At 43.5% G+C, this 15337-nt stretch overlaps 1 protein-coding gene across 1 annotated transcript in view; it reads right to left on the bottom strand.

The window, feature by feature from the left end:
• Nucleotides 1–1167: 1167 nt before the first annotated feature.
• Nucleotides 1168–15337, bottom strand: part of LOC140279174 (junctional adhesion molecule 3B-like) — a 28970-nt gene continuing 14800 nt past the window's right edge. Inside the window, exons 2-9 of the mRNA XM_072374242.1 lie at nucleotides 6129–6197; nucleotides 5919–6032; nucleotides 5664–5816; nucleotides 4931–5133; nucleotides 2949–3048; nucleotides 2713–2842; nucleotides 2550–2604; nucleotides 1168–1767 (exon numbers count right to left, since the gene is read on the bottom strand). Of these exons, the coding sequence (XP_072230343.1) occupies nucleotides 1732–1767; nucleotides 2550–2604; nucleotides 2713–2842; nucleotides 2949–3048; nucleotides 4931–5133; nucleotides 5664–5816; nucleotides 5919–6032; nucleotides 6129–6197 (860 nt within the window). The 3' untranslated portion in view covers nucleotides 1168–1731. The remainder of the gene's footprint in view (nucleotides 1768–2549; nucleotides 2605–2712; nucleotides 2843–2948; nucleotides 3049–4930; nucleotides 5134–5663; nucleotides 5817–5918; nucleotides 6033–6128; nucleotides 6198–15337) is intronic.

Below are 15337 nucleotides of genomic sequence, written 5' to 3'. Positions count from 1 at the left end.
TTTTTTAAAATCCAGATTAAATCATCACTTTCAAGCTTTCTCTTTACTTGAGGCTTTTCTCTTGTAAAGTCAGACCGTCTAAACCCAGATCTCAGTTCAATACGTCTCCATTTTGCATGGATAACGTGCTCATAAAAAAAGACGAGTCGCGGTCATGGAGCCGTCCAAAAGGCCCAGAATGCTCCCCGTGAAAGGCTTTGCGTCATCATCTGAACCCAGCCAGGAAGGAACACTTATTTGCTCCACCCAGCTTCCTCCATCCTCTCATCAACACTTTCTGGCTTCATAAACAATAAAACCTGAAGAAGTAAGAATGAATGAAACACTCATATTGAGTCATATGTTCCCTTCTGCTGCTTGTCTGGGTGGTGCATCACAGGGCGTCCTGATGAGTCACATCAAATGACTCAGGACCATTTCAGTAGGAGGACTTAACAGTAAGGTCTGACTGGCGGCCGTGCTGATTTGGATCTGGACTTCACCATTTTAAACCTTGATATGCTGAACTCTGATGAAAACCGTTAAAGGATTCTTTGTTGGTGCAACCAAACCTCCATGATTTTTCTTTTCATTTAGTCAGAACTAAAAGCTAGCTGTAGAGTTTGGTTCCTTTAGCATCTGTAGTTTAAACAGAGGTGACTCAATAGAACTAATCCTTGATTTATCTATTTCGTCGCAAAATAAAGGTTTTTCATTAGTACATCTAGCTTTTTCCATCTTTTGGGTCTGGAGGGTTAACTTACAAACCCTGTATTATTATCACTCTTAATGTTATAGTGTAATACTGGACACTGACTGTATGCATGACAGCAAAAACTCTATCCTGACAGTAACTGCAATATATACAAGATTAAGCATAGAAGGACACTTAAAATCAAGAAAACCAAGAAAACGCAGCACTGATCGTGTACAGTGTTTCACAGCATTTGACTGGCACTCTTCAAAGCCTCTCACTAAGACTATCTACAGACATTAACATGGAAGTCTCTCACGACAGAAACTGGGTAACCGCGGCGGAGATGTTCAATATGTAAGACGCACATTCTGATATGCAACTACAAGCCTTTTTTTGTCTTTCTTCCTCCGCACGGGTGGTAGAGCTCGATGCAAAGTGGTTAAAGTGTTACTTTTTTTTATATATCCGCAACCAAATAAAAAAAAAAAAAAAAAACGAGGAAAAAAAAAACACCCAAAACAAAACATGTTAGTATTTTACAAATATTTAAAAAAGTAAACCTTTATCTATAGGCATTTTAAAATATATTCCATCAAAAATAGTCTGACAAATCTCAACAGTAGAAAAGAAATGTTATACAAATGACAAAAAGCTTTGAAGCTAAATGTTTACAGTAGAAAGTCGCCTGCAGAGGAGGGAACCTCCTCTTTTTTTCTACCTGGCAGAACAAAGAGATGCTTCCTTTCCTCCACCTCAGTTAGTGTTTAAAACCATGCAATAACTGTAAAGTAAGAACCATAATTTAGCAAATGAACTCAGCTGAGGGCGGTAAGTTCAATTATTCCCAGTCCCCCCCCCTAAGCATGTACTATTTTTACATATTGTTGTCCTGCGAGCTCCTGTCACCTTTGGCAAATGTGAGTAGTTGTATTTCAGTCGTGCTGCGAGGCTCAGAGCGTGAACTGTGGCGGCTCCGTGGTCCGACAGCATGGAGGGCAGACCCCCACGTCACGCCCTTCCGCTCGGCACGACGGCCCTCGTCGTCCTCTCTTCGTTCAGATGACAAACGACGACTTGTGCCGGAAGTCCCCCTGCAGGCAGCAGACAGCCGAACGGGAGCAGTTATTGACAACAAATCTGACTGCAGGTCTGCTTCACAGCTAATTTGATAACAGTCACGGCCAATAATATCAACCCACCTATTCTCCCCGAACATAGCTTTGCTTTTCTCATGTTTCATTAAGTCTGATAATATTTTATATGTATCGATTTGCCAGTTTAAGTCATTTTCTAGAATAACAAATTCTTCACATAAGCAGAACAAATATTTTCCTACTTATTCCTACTTATTCTCCATCTTTACAGCCGACTGATTTAAAGTCGATCTTGTGTTCAGTCCTTCGCCTCACATTTGAAAGGTTTATGTTGTAGTCACAGTCTGGCTTAACGTTATATCAGAGCACACGGAGGTTGAAAGCTGTGCTCTACGGTTTGTTTTCGGGCCTTTAAACCCGGACGTAACAGAAGGCAGTCGGCAGAAGAAGATGTCGACGGTAATAACTCATTTGTGACGTCACATATAAACGCGCAGAACTTGTGAGGCTGTTCAAATCACCGATCAACAAGGTACCAATTTGCCAGCAGCTTAACTGTTGGTCAGTTATTTTGGTCGGGGAGGTGACAGGTCGACTAGAAACAGCCACACAAGCTGAAACGGAGCATATCAGCACCTATCTAAGAGGAGTCCGACTCCCCTCCAAACTGAGCTGTGCATGGAAACCTGCTGACTGTTTGTACTGTCCTGAGGTGTGTAAGTCGAGGTTTGACTGAACTCTATTGTCCTAAAACATGCCTGCAGATCAGATGTACAAACCTCATCCTCCGTCCTGACGTAGTCCACTCCGTCTCCTTTAGCGGGAACCTTGTAGCTAACAGACACAAACCAGAGCACAGCGTAGTGAGGGGCTGGTAGAAATGTTGCGAATCAGAGGTGAATCTGCTGATCATGTGACGAGGCGGCTGTGTTCATGTCTTACTTGTTCCCCGTCTGTTTTTGGGTGGAGAAGTAGCCTTGCTTGTATGCGCAGCAGATCCCCACCGTTATACATAAGAGCACCACAACCACCACCAGCACTCCCAGTACGATCCCCACGATGTCGATATCATCTGTGGAGTTCAAATGAGAGATTTCTTTAACGATCTAAAGCATCTATCCGGCAGCTCTTCATCAGCTGTGAGATTTCTTCCAACGGTGCGGCTGCGGCACACTTACACACTTCCATCTTCTGAGGTGGACACTCGGCGTTTCCTGCATCGTTCTTCGCTCGGCAGAAATACTCGCCCGCGTCTTCTTTTCGGACCGCAATGAATTTCTGCCCAGGACCAAACAAACAGCAGAGGTGAAACTGAGGCCGTGCAACATTAGGTTCATTTTTCTTTTTCCAAGATAAAAGTGAACTGCACTGAAAGCTTCTGTGAGCAGAGAAGCTGCGACATTCAAGCCGCAATTGAATTGTTTAGCAAATCACATGTTCTTTTGGGCCGATTTTAAGAATATTGTCAAATTCAATATGAAAACTGAACAGACTTCATAGCTATTTGCTTGTTTTCTATTAAAAAATGACAAAACGTTCAAACACGAACATTAAAATCATGACTTTAATCATTGCTGCTAGGTTTCTTCCCTTTTTTGCACCCCATTTTTCCTTCTTTTCTTCATTTCTTGGTTCTATTTCATCTACAACTTGTCAACACCACAGATTATCATTCAGTAAACAAGACATTGGGGGGGTTTCTGATTGTTTCCACGTTCATTCTGCAGCAGTACAATGATCCAAAGCACAAAGCCCGGCGTCATAAAGAACAAACTCGAGACACAGGAGGAGCTGAGAGTCCTGGTTGCAGTTTGGGGTTAAAAGACACTGAGACGGCCCAGAACCACAAGCGTGGAAACCTTCACACTGTGAAAAACTGTGAGCAAGTGAAGAAGCAGAAAAAAAATCCTGTGGTGTTTGGTAATGTTTGCTGTCTCTGTATGAAGTTAACTCGCTAATTAAAAACTATTCATGGCTTTGGCTTTGAAAGAATGCTCTCTTCTCTGTTAGAGCTGGTGAAATTCATCACAGTAAAAACTGTGTCAACTACGCATTTCACACCGTATAAAATACAAAGCCACCACTCATTTCTTGATAAATTGTCAATTTGTGTTTGCACATTTTTCAATGATTGCTTGCACATTATTGAAACTTATTCACTACGAGCAGCTTCATTCTCCAACACATCTGAACCCTCTTAGACCAGCTTTCTGTCATTTCTTCATGTAGTCTTCATGAATAGTTCTCTCAAAGCTCTTCTTTGGATGTCGGCTGCCTTTTGTTCTGTTCTCTGTCAACATGATCCCACACTGCTTCAATAATGTTGAGATCTGGGCTCTGGGGAGGATTCTTCCCTCCATAAGACCTGTTGCCACTGATTTTCAGTCCACTTCTTGTGTCATTTGGTTCATCCCTTTAGGTCAATGACTCAAAGGTCAGCGTTAAGAATCTTAAACTTAACTTAAACTTAAAATACATTCCTCTGAAAAAGCTCAGGAACAGGGACTGGATTAAAAATGGGCAAAAATACAGCCGACGACCAAAGGAAAAGATCACTTTCAAAGAGTACAAGAAAATCTGGCTGCTTGTAAGCAAAATATAAACAAATCAGGGGTGGCACGAGACTTTTGAACAGTTCTTTATATGGTACCACTGTCTAAATAATGCAACGTAAAGCAATGTTTTAATTCAGAGCCTTGGCTTTAAAAAAAAAAAGTGTATGCTGAAGCTTTTCTGTCCCAGATAATATTCTCTGGTGCAATGTAAAAATCACTTCCAGACTCTCTCTCAGTCGGCTGCCTTACTTTCCCATAAGAATAGCAAAGAGGAGTGCTAAGTGTGTGTGAGAGGTCTTAAACGTATAAAGTGGAGCAAAAAAAAACGGCTCAACACGCATCCCTCGCTCACAGATACGAACATGGTTTACTGTGCTGTGTCACATCTGAAGGTTGACAGGAGAGCTGTGCTGGAAAGTAAGCCTGAATTGAGGAATGTGCAGACGAGGACAGCAGATTCCCCTCGTGGCTCAAGCCCTCTCGCACCATCAACTGTCTCCCCAAAATATCCACCCTCACCCCTGGGCGTTAGGCCACCGTCCTCACGGCCCCGCCCTTGTCACTCATGCGTGTCCTTGTCCAAACACATGTGCATGCATACTGACCAGAGTTCCTGTTGCTCCGCTGAGCGTGTACGAGGAGTTGAAGAATTTCAGGCTGCTCTTTGGGTCGTTGGGAATCTCCTCCTTGTTCTTGAACCACTGGTACTGAGACTTGGGGAAGCCCTCCTCTTCCACGCAGCTCAGCTCAGCTGACTTCCCGAAAGGCACCGACTTTGGAACGCTGCATTTTGGCACCACCGGCTTTACTGCGGTGGCACAGAACAGATGATGGGAGTCAGTGCAGCGAGCGTTTAGGTTTCTAAAAGCATCTCAGTGAGAAACAGACTGACACGATTCCGCATGACGCTGCTGGGCTTAGAAGCTTAAAAAAAAAGAAACACACACAGTGTCACTGGACTGACACCACAGACAGGATCGGACGGGAGCGCGATTTTTGGGCCATGCCAGAAAACGCCACCAAAACACGCGGCACTTGCTTTCTTTAGCGCTGCAATTCAGAGCAGATGCAGTTTCAGAGGTTTCCTCTTATAGCCCAGAGCACGCCTTTGCAGCTGGGCAGTTCTGGTCATAACGCATCCTTGTACAGTATGTATGCCAAAGGCTCGCTGCGACCTACAACGTGGTTTCATTTTACAGCATCCAAAGTGTGATTCACTAACCGAGGTCTCTCTTTTGAGGATGTGATAATGGCTTCTTTTTTTTTTTTTTTGGAGTTTCTCATCATGTTTTCACACCAAAACACAGCTAAATCGGTGATAAAAGCAAGTCAGGGTACCTCTTACAACAAGGTCAATCACAATCTCATCAAATGACTTCTGGTCACCAGCAGCGGTCACCTCACAGCGATACTTGGCTGTGTCTGATCTGGTAGCGTTTGTTATCAATAATGTGGCCGGTTCTCTGATCACAGCTCGATTTTCCAGGTCACCTGTCAGAAGAAAAAGAGAAAAAACATCACGGGGTAATAAATAACCAGCAGAAACCCACCAGAGGCTGAAACTTGCTTTTGTCCGCCGAGTTTATGAACTACCTGAGATCTTCTTGTCAAAGTACACGTAACTCGGCCCCTCGTTTGTGATCTTCTTCCATTCAATCCTGGGGTTTGACGTGGAAATGGACTCAATCAAACACGATAATTCGATTTCTGCAGGACAGAAAAAACAAACAGGGAATGAATTCAAAGCTGATGAGTGTTCTGGCATCTTTTTCTCTCTCTATATTTATATTCACGAGCTCTTACTGTCAAACTCATCTGTCCACGGGAACTCATTATCCGTTTTCAGGACCACTGCTAACACGCTGAAGTAGCCTGCAAAACAAGAGGAAGTGGGCGATATCAGACTCTCTGGAGCATGAATTTTCATGATGCAGAGATGATCTCATACTAAATCTACAATACCGGTTGACATGCACTGATGTTGGGCTTGTTTTTACACCTTCCTTGGGGGGGTGTCTGTAATGCGTACAGTCATGTTAAATCTTACAAACACATTTAAGGGGAAAGTAAATGCCAATCCTGTGTCAGTGTAACGATCTGAACATGCAGATGAGTTTGTCCTCTTTCTGCTCCCGTCCTTCTTCCAGTTTTAGTTATGTTGGTTAAACCATTGTGTGTGTGTGTGTGTGAGTGGGAGTGTGAGTGGAGGGTGGGGGTGCTGTTTCTATGCACAGTGGATAATTGTGCAGGGAGGCATGTGCCCTTTTCAGGGCAAGCTCACCATGCCAGTAGTTCAACTGCCTGCCGAGCCTCTATCTCTCCCTCTCTGTCTCTGGGCCTGATGCTGTTGCCCATGTGGGAGTAATGGCGCAAAAGCACCCCAGAAAGATCTGAGGGACAGGGCCTTGGGAGGGGGCACTGCTGAATCATCCTGACAGCCTATGGTCCAAAAACAAATCCACGAAAATTGCTTCCACATCACTGTTAACTAAGAAAAATGCCCATCAACACTCACACCAAGTCAGGTCTAAAACGATGCTCTGGCTTCACTGAAAATCTATTCTTACCCGATCTATTTTCTACTGGACGTTCACGTCAGCAAGAAGCCGCTCTCACATCGAGGACATTTGACTTGCAGCGTACAGGCCGCGCAAAGTCACGGCACGGCTCGGAGCTCCAGTGTATATAAATTACAACATCAAGGTTACCTCGGTTATGTTAAAGTGTAACGCAGCCTTCACTCTCCCAGCCGCGGTTACAAGGTGAGAGGTTATTATCAGCATCGCAGATGCATTCCTGAACAGGCCCACCGGTTATTACAACTGACACACAAAACAAGCATTGAGGCAACTTCTCCACCCACTCACATGATTAAAAGTCACAAAACCCACCCCACAGTGGACGCAGTCAGCAACTCTTTCACGGTGGAGGCGCTGTTAAGCCTCTGATTCAAAGAATACTGTTAAAACGGGGATAACCTGACCTCCACCAACTGTCATCTGGACCCAGCACTGTCTAGGGTCACCTGCTAAAGCAGACAGGGTAAGCTGATTAGCCCACGGTCTTTCTGGAGATCATAACAACATGGAAGCTTGTGCTTAGCTGCAACTGGCAGTCGTTAACACTGCATGAATGTAAGAGGGCAGTAATGCTTACAATGATCATGTGTGCCTCATGATCGCACTTTATCTGGCTTTTCTGGCATACTGAGAGGCATTAAGTTGGCAATATCTGTTTAACAGCCAGTTTTCTTGCTCAAGAGCTCATCAGTTTCATATGAGAGCATGGATGGAATACTTCCTGATGCCACTAAGCACGCTGGTGCTAAGCATGAATAAATCCTTTCAGTTCAAAAAATCTGAATCCAGATCAGCTCCGGGCGCTGCTCTGCAGCTCGCCCTGATCTCTCAGAGGTGGTGGCACCAATTACAAAAGGACACTTTCTCTGGAAGGATTAAGTGTTGTAAAATCACATTTGAAGCTGCTTGAGGTGAGATAAAGTTCACCAGCCCAGCGATGTCGAAGATAACAATAAATACTTCAGATGAGTGTCCCACAACGAGCCCTAAAGGAACCAAAAAATCCTGAAAAATGATGAGAAGTTTGGCTGTTTGCTGAAATGTGACATTCAAAACACAGCAAAGAAGAATGTGGAATGTGGAAAGCCTTTCAATTCCCACACTGCGACTAAAGTTTGTCGTCTTTTGATGAAAAGTGACTGTAAAGGTAACGTTTCCTTCATCCGGAAAAGGTGCAAATATAACTGACTCCATATATAGAATTCATGGATGTGCTATATTTACCGTTTGTGACAAAAGCTTTTCAAGTGAGGCATGCCAGTAAAAAATCTCAGAGTTTAAATTTCAAATGCACCCCATGTACTGTGTAACACAATACCAAAACTAACTGGGCCAAGTATGCCGCCACACTAAAGCATCACAATATGCCGTGTTAAAGTACAGTCAATAAATTATTCCAGGTGAATACTTTTTGTGTGAATTTCATCTTTGGTGTGACAGAGCAAATGGAGATTCCTCCCAGTTCCTCTCCTCCTTTATTCGGTTAGTATAAGAGCAGATTAGGTGCCTAAGTGAGTTTGACGTAGAGATAAAAAAAAGGTTAAGAGGTCAGCTGTGGAAACAGCTGTCCAGGAAAGCCCATTAAACCCCCACTCAAAAAGACTGGGCTCTGGTGTTGAGCTACGTTATAATGCTGGCAAGACAGCAAGGGCAACAAATTGCTTGTGAAGTCAGAACAAAAGCAAAAAAAAACTAAACAACAACCCCAACACCATTTACTTTAAAGTTATCACAATCGCGCGCGGTGTGACATTCTGTCTCCTGATTAGAATATCTTTGGCCTCCTCTGTAATTTGAAATGAGAGGAGAGAAAAACAGCGTCCCAAATGACACAATATTACACCAGAAAGCACGGAGCGGACAACTTATTTGTACGTGAAGTCACCTGTACAGCTAAAACAAAAAGGTATGTGGTGAAAGGAAAGCGTGAACGAACAGATGAAGCGACTTCTAATAAATACCGAATACAGCCACCACCCAAAAGAAGCCCACATGAACTCCCTCCGTTGTTACTAAACCGATTGGTACCTAAACATGCGAGCAACCCCATTTATCAACTGCTTCCTCCTGGGTAACATTTGAGCAACGGCCAGCATCTTCTTCCAACTCTATAACAATACCACACAGCTGGACAGGCCAGTAAAGTATCAGGAAGTGCTGACTGCGCGTTATGAGAGCAGCGTTTCCCCTCTCTCCTCCAGTCTGTCAGACACATCCTTTCCTGATCATGTCAAACTCATCCTGTCTGTGTTCTGGCCTCCTTGAATAGCCTCTCAGATCTCACCCTCATCTGTTCTGTCAACGGCACCAGAGATATGACACAGGTCTGTAGATCATTAGCTTTTAAACCATGCAGGTGTTCAGTGACCTACATCAGATTTTTTTTCTTTCTAAATCTTTGTTGGACACAGATGTGAGAACTGGTAATCTGCAAATCTGCGTTAAAGTTTTTTCTTTTTTTCCTTTTAATCTTCCTTGCCGCCTCCAATGGCTCAGGGTATTCTCTGTAATCTTAGTGTAATGCCCTGAATGCCCACCCCCCCCCCCCTCTTAGTTTTTACATCACTGAATAATACAACGGGCACAAAGAAGCTGGATATTTCTTAATGCCCGCGCTGTGTAATGAGCCCTTTCTTGTTTTGTAGTTTCCCCTGCGAGGACCGCACTTGTCTCCTGTATCCACTGAGATGATGCTGTGTTATCATAAATAGAAAGGTTCAATTAAGCAACCGCTGATATTCCCCGTGGAGCATCCACGCCTCGTGCCTGTGGAGAATTTCCCACACCCCTACAGAAGCTCACACATCAAAGTACACGCACACAGTTTTACATACTATCAACAGCTGCTATTTAGAAACTCGTCACATGCTCGAGTCTCGTGTTTTCACATTTGAAAAATATGACTTATGTGTCGTTTTATTCACTCGGAGCTGATGGATTCATTCGTTTCCGTCAGGTATGTTCAATCAGTGCACCTCATATTCCCTCTTAGTCTAACAGAAATGGCTGTTATCGCAATAAAACAGCCTCCTGCCCTCTGACCGGTGTTGTCACGTCAACCACTGACATCTCCAAGGCCATGTCCTCCAAATGATATAGGCTATTTTCTAACAGCAGTATCGTCTCGTAACAGCATGAGCGAGAACTGTACGTGTGCTGTCACCCCTTCCTGTAAGCGAGGTAGACTGCTTATGTACGTCCGAACCCACGTGCAGAGCCAGCTGCATGGACGGGGGAGCACACAGTACTTGATACTTAGCTAATGTTACACGAATAACATGGCCTACATACCCCTGATACATATTCAGCACCTCGTTTCCAGTTGAAACATGGGTAAACAACCCACCTGAGGGACACTGGCGGGGGAGCAGTCGAAGCTTTATTGCTGCGATGTAGAGATTAATGGACGCGCAGAGGAAGACTCTACTGAGCACACAGGTTCATCATTCTCAGGTTTAACTACAATAGTAAAAACGTCACCCTTCGCGGTCGGTTCCCGAAAGAAAAAACTAATGATCTAAGCCACGTCTCTAATTGTTTCCGGTTGCTCCTTCGGAATTTAATTTGTGAGCAAAAAAATGTTAAAATAACTCAAATAATCGAACGAACCGTTTGCATCCTATCAGGAAAGTCTGACAGATGCATAGAGTCATCTGCTATGTATCAATTATTAATACATTTAATGAATGAATTCAATCAATCTCCAAAGAACAACTCTGAACAGGTATATTCAGTCTTCTAATGCCATTCAACTCCACTGCATGTCATAAGAAAACATTAAAAGATAATGAACTCACACTTAACTTACTATTAAATACTCAGCACACAGTAAATTAAGACACCAGGAACTTAGTTTATGACAGAAAAGACATGATTATCATCGTCTATTCCACAACTATCACATCTACTATGACCTACTACCACCTATGCTACGTTTGAATCATTTAAACCATTAAGCGACTGTATGAAGAAAGGAGAAAATTGGATAAAGTTGTTTTCTAAACTTATTTCGGATGCGCTCCAGCTCAGATTGGATATCTTTTCACGCTCATTAAGCACTGACAAGCGCAAAAAAAAACAAAAAAAACAAACTGCAAACCATCAACAAAGACCTTTTTATTTTTGGGGCACCAGCGTCTTTTTTTCCCCAATTGTTCCCAGTGAAAAGCGAAGGTATGCGGCAGGTGTCGTGCTTTTATGGGACGAGCTGCGAGCCTGTTGTGAGCTGTGCAGTCAGCACTCGTGTGAAAGGTGAGATATTTCTGCCAGAGAACAAAATCCTAAGGAATTGGATACAGCATATTTTCACAATTGTACAACTAAGAAGAAGCCTGTCCCAATTCTAGCGCTCCGTTATTTATCCACCTTAAATGATCAGACCCCTTGTGTGCATTAATAACAGCCTGCCCTGACAATTTATGCCGTGTAAGGAGTCTCCTGAGGGGCTCTCACTTGGAGTCCCCGCTGGAATTTGCCTTCTGAAAGCACACAGAACAGCTTTTAAGGGGTGTAAATGTTCCGGCTCTCCAACAAACTAGCTAAGTGTTTTCAGCACTGCACACGTGGCTGTTCCTGGTCACCGTGTGTGTGATAGTTCCGAGAGAGCGAGAGAAGAAAAACATCCTGTTTTATAGAGACGTTTGTGACGCTGATTGCATCATGACGGCTCAGTCGATTTTACACATATACAGTAGCTACAGCTCCAGGCAAAGTCTTTAAATGCAAAATTGTTTCATGCTGAGCTATAAACGAATGACTTATTTTGTTTTATGTTGCCTGACTCCCTAGAAGAAGAGATCTTGTATCTCAGTGGGACTTTCCTGGCTAAACAAATAAATACACACAACAACATGACTGTGAATCATAAGCTTAACAGCCTTATAAATAGAGATATTTAAACCATGAACTGTAACGCTGGTGATCTGACTGAAGGCACTCGTGTCTTGCCTGCTGCACCATGAGGAGACTCTAATGTTTATTTGATAAGTCTATGATGTCAGCTGGGACACAAAGCCTGACAAATTAATTCATAAGAGCATTGCATATTACCATAAGCTTCTTTCTGAGACATGATTACAGCGAGATCCCAGCCAAAGCGGGCTCTGATGCTTCAGTTCCCATAGAAACATTGGGGAAATTTCCATAATAACTGGATTCTTTCTCTTTCTTTAGTCGCCCACCAAACGCACCACTGATGACCTGCGCAAAACAAGGTCCCCCACCTGTTTTGGTAGCTGTGGGGCAAAGTGACTAAACAGATCTCAGAGGGCTTCTCCAAAACTGTAAGCTTGTGTCATGCCGACGACGAGAGAAAGGTTTTAGAGCTGAGCTGGCATGGAGAGTGACCCCAGGTTGTATTGTCACAGCTGTGGTCCTCCAACAGAGCTGTTCCCTCCCCATCTCCGCGTAAACTTTCCTTTCCCCACTCACACCTCCTTTTACCTTTCTGAGAGTTCTACTAAGCCTCATGGACGTTTCACAGTCCCACAGAGTAATAGTTCTTCATGTAAATAACACAATGTTCGGTTTTCTGGCTGCGTAATCTCTTTGTTTGGTCGGCTGGGGAAATCACTTTTTGCTAGCTGGAAAGAAGAAAAAAACAATTTCTTTCAAAAAGCTTTCGGTAGCAGATGTTTGTTCCCCTGAGCTTGAGCCAGAAAATGACCTGTAAAAAGGCACAAGCATAAAGCGTTTCCCTGTTTATCTCTTCTGTTGTGGTCGAAGCCTTCAACAACAATCCCTCCATCGGCCACACTTTATGACTCTGGGAAAGCCACTGACCTTCGTTCTCATTTATTTCGTTGAGTTGAGGAAAAAAAGCAAAGAAAACACACTGAGACAGACTGATTCCCAATGAGCTGTTAGCTGAAAACTTGGTATATCTCTAAAAAACTATCTGAAAGTGATGTTCTTAAGGAATGAGAAAAAGACCTGAGAGATGCATCTGGGCCTTCAGCTGATCCATCTACTGTTGGCCCAAGCCTCACCAGAAATGGTTTCCATGGAAGGATGGCTGTCAAAAAGCCATTCTTAAGGAAGGGAAACAGGGAGAAAAGCCTGAGCTATGCCAAATGACACAAGAAGTGGACTGAAAATCAGTGGCAACAGGTCTAATGGAGGGATGAATCCTCCCCAGAGCCCGGACCTCAACATTATTAAAGCAGTATGGGATCATCTTGACAGAGAACGGAACAAAAGGCAACCGACATCCAAAGAAGAGCTTTGGGATGTCCTTCAAGAAGCCTGGAGAACTATTCCTGAAGACTACATGAATAAATGACAGAAAGCTGGTCTAAGAGGGTTCAGGCTGTGTTGGACAATAAAGGAACTCACACCAAATATTGACTTTCAAGCCTCTTATCTTATTCTTTGCTCGCGTTTCAATAAACTGAAGCACCTAGTTCCTGTTTTCCAGGCAACGTGTAAAGAAACGAGAGGATACTTAAATGTGGAAAGGTTAAAGAAACAAGAATGAGACTTACTCTGCCACAATGAGGTGTCAGATGTTCCTTCAGCTGCTGGCCAAATGTCACCTCATTGGAGCTGAACCCGGAGCAGTGCGTCACTCAGGCAGCAAACTTCAAGTGAATTTAAAATATGCAGCTATATTAAACCTACATATAAGTGCATTACATGCTGAACATGGGTGGAGCGGTCCACTCAATTCGAGGTTCGGTGTGGTATTTGGGTCATAGTTTAATATTTTCCTGTAAAGTCAGGAAACGGGTTTCCAGCTTCCCTGTCAGATGGAATATATCATCACACGAGCTATTTAGATCATCTCATAGAGACGGTTCCACATTTCTGGAAGTTGGCTTATTTGTTTTCTGGCAGGACAGGACTACTTCCAGTTCAGAATTTGACTCAAAGGCGTTAGGATAGGGTCGAGAATCGAACTGCCGACCCTGCTCTAGAATCTGACCCGCAGCCATAATGCACTTATTCTTCGGAATAATTTATCATGATATGCCAGAGAGGTTTTTTTTTGTCTCTCTGTGAGTTGGTGTCCTTGTATCAGGAGTTAATTCAAATGCATCCCATCTATTCCAGGTGTACTCCAAACACGGATCAGCTCTGCCTACGAGGGCTTCTTGTCTATTAATTTATTCTACATTTGAATATTAGACTGCCGCAGGTCCTGATCTGTGAGCCCGGTGAATGCAGAGCAGCCCATGTGCCTTACTGCTGGTGAGCAATCTGATCTAGGAGGGTCAAAGACTCGGCCAGAACCAATGAGAGGATGGAGAGGGTTGGGGGGGTTGGGGGGGGGCTGAGTAGCTGATGGTGTCATTGAATGCCTGGGAACATGTCACTTTATGTCAGTGTTAGCGTCTACATCTGGCCTGTTCTCACTTTAACCTAAAGCTAAGCATGACTAACTCACAGCACTAGATCACAGAGGAGAAAACCCAACTTTTTCTTTTCCACCTTAAAAGCAGCGCCTTTAACAAGTCACAAAGCTGGTCCCTGCACTGAGCCACATCAGGGTGGCTGCACAGTCACTAAATGACTGTCACGTATCTTCTAACTATCGTCTCGAGGCTCAGGTCGGACGTTTTTTACCTCTTCACTCAATTCATAACATCTTGTCGACGTGTTCAGAACAGGACTGTGGGCTTTGAGGACAAAAATGATATTATTCAAGATGCCAACAGATGAATAAAACACAAACTGGACAGCACTGGGTGTTGCACTCTCTAATTAGTCTTTGTTGTAAGTTGCTCAGGTCCATAAATAGATAAAATAATCAATACACGCCGAACAATCTTCACTGACAGCATTACTTATTCATTAGGTCATGTAAAACATCTTGGCCCTGAGATAATCAGATGGTTGTTGTGTAAAAACAGTCCGTTTGTTTGGTGTCAAACTGCCTCTTCACATGGTCTCAGCAGCCCTGCGTGCCAATGGAGACCTTTGTTTTGTGACACAGTTTCAGGCTCCAGCAGTGAATGAATTCTTAATTAAACACAGAACAATGGTCACGTGGTATTGTGGCTGGGGACACAATAACCATCAAACAGACATAATATGGAAATGCAGGCCTAAATCTAGTGGAAAAGAAAAATGAAGCCATCAGATCCTCATGGAAAATATGATACGCCACAGGGTTATATTTGCGATGCTGTGTAATTTCAGGACTGCGCCCCCTCCTCTCTCTGTGTGAACCTGCATCGTTAGCTACAGAAATAAGCTTTCACAATTGTAACGATGTCCATTTTGTTTCATGGAGGTAAAAAACAGAATTGAAACTCCTTTACAACATTTTCCCAGCTACAGTAAACAGTCCTTTTATTGTGTTTCAGAGACTGAAAGAGGCACCATTCACCGTTTTTTTCTTTTCTCGTTTTGGTATAAATTTATATAAAGAGAGCCAGTGGAGCTGGGTCGCCATTTTCCAGAAAAACACAGTATAAAGTCTGAAGTGCACAG

Source organism: Leuresthes tenuis, unplaced genomic scaffold (assembly GCF_036924035.1).
Source record: "Leuresthes tenuis unplaced genomic scaffold, fLeuTen1.0.hap1 SCAF_21, whole genome shotgun sequence".
Lineage (NCBI taxonomy): Eukaryota > Metazoa > Chordata > Actinopteri > Atheriniformes > Atherinopsidae > Leuresthes > Leuresthes tenuis.
The sequence above is the reverse complement of the archived record's forward strand: the minus strand, read 5'-3'. Positions and strand labels throughout refer to the sequence as shown.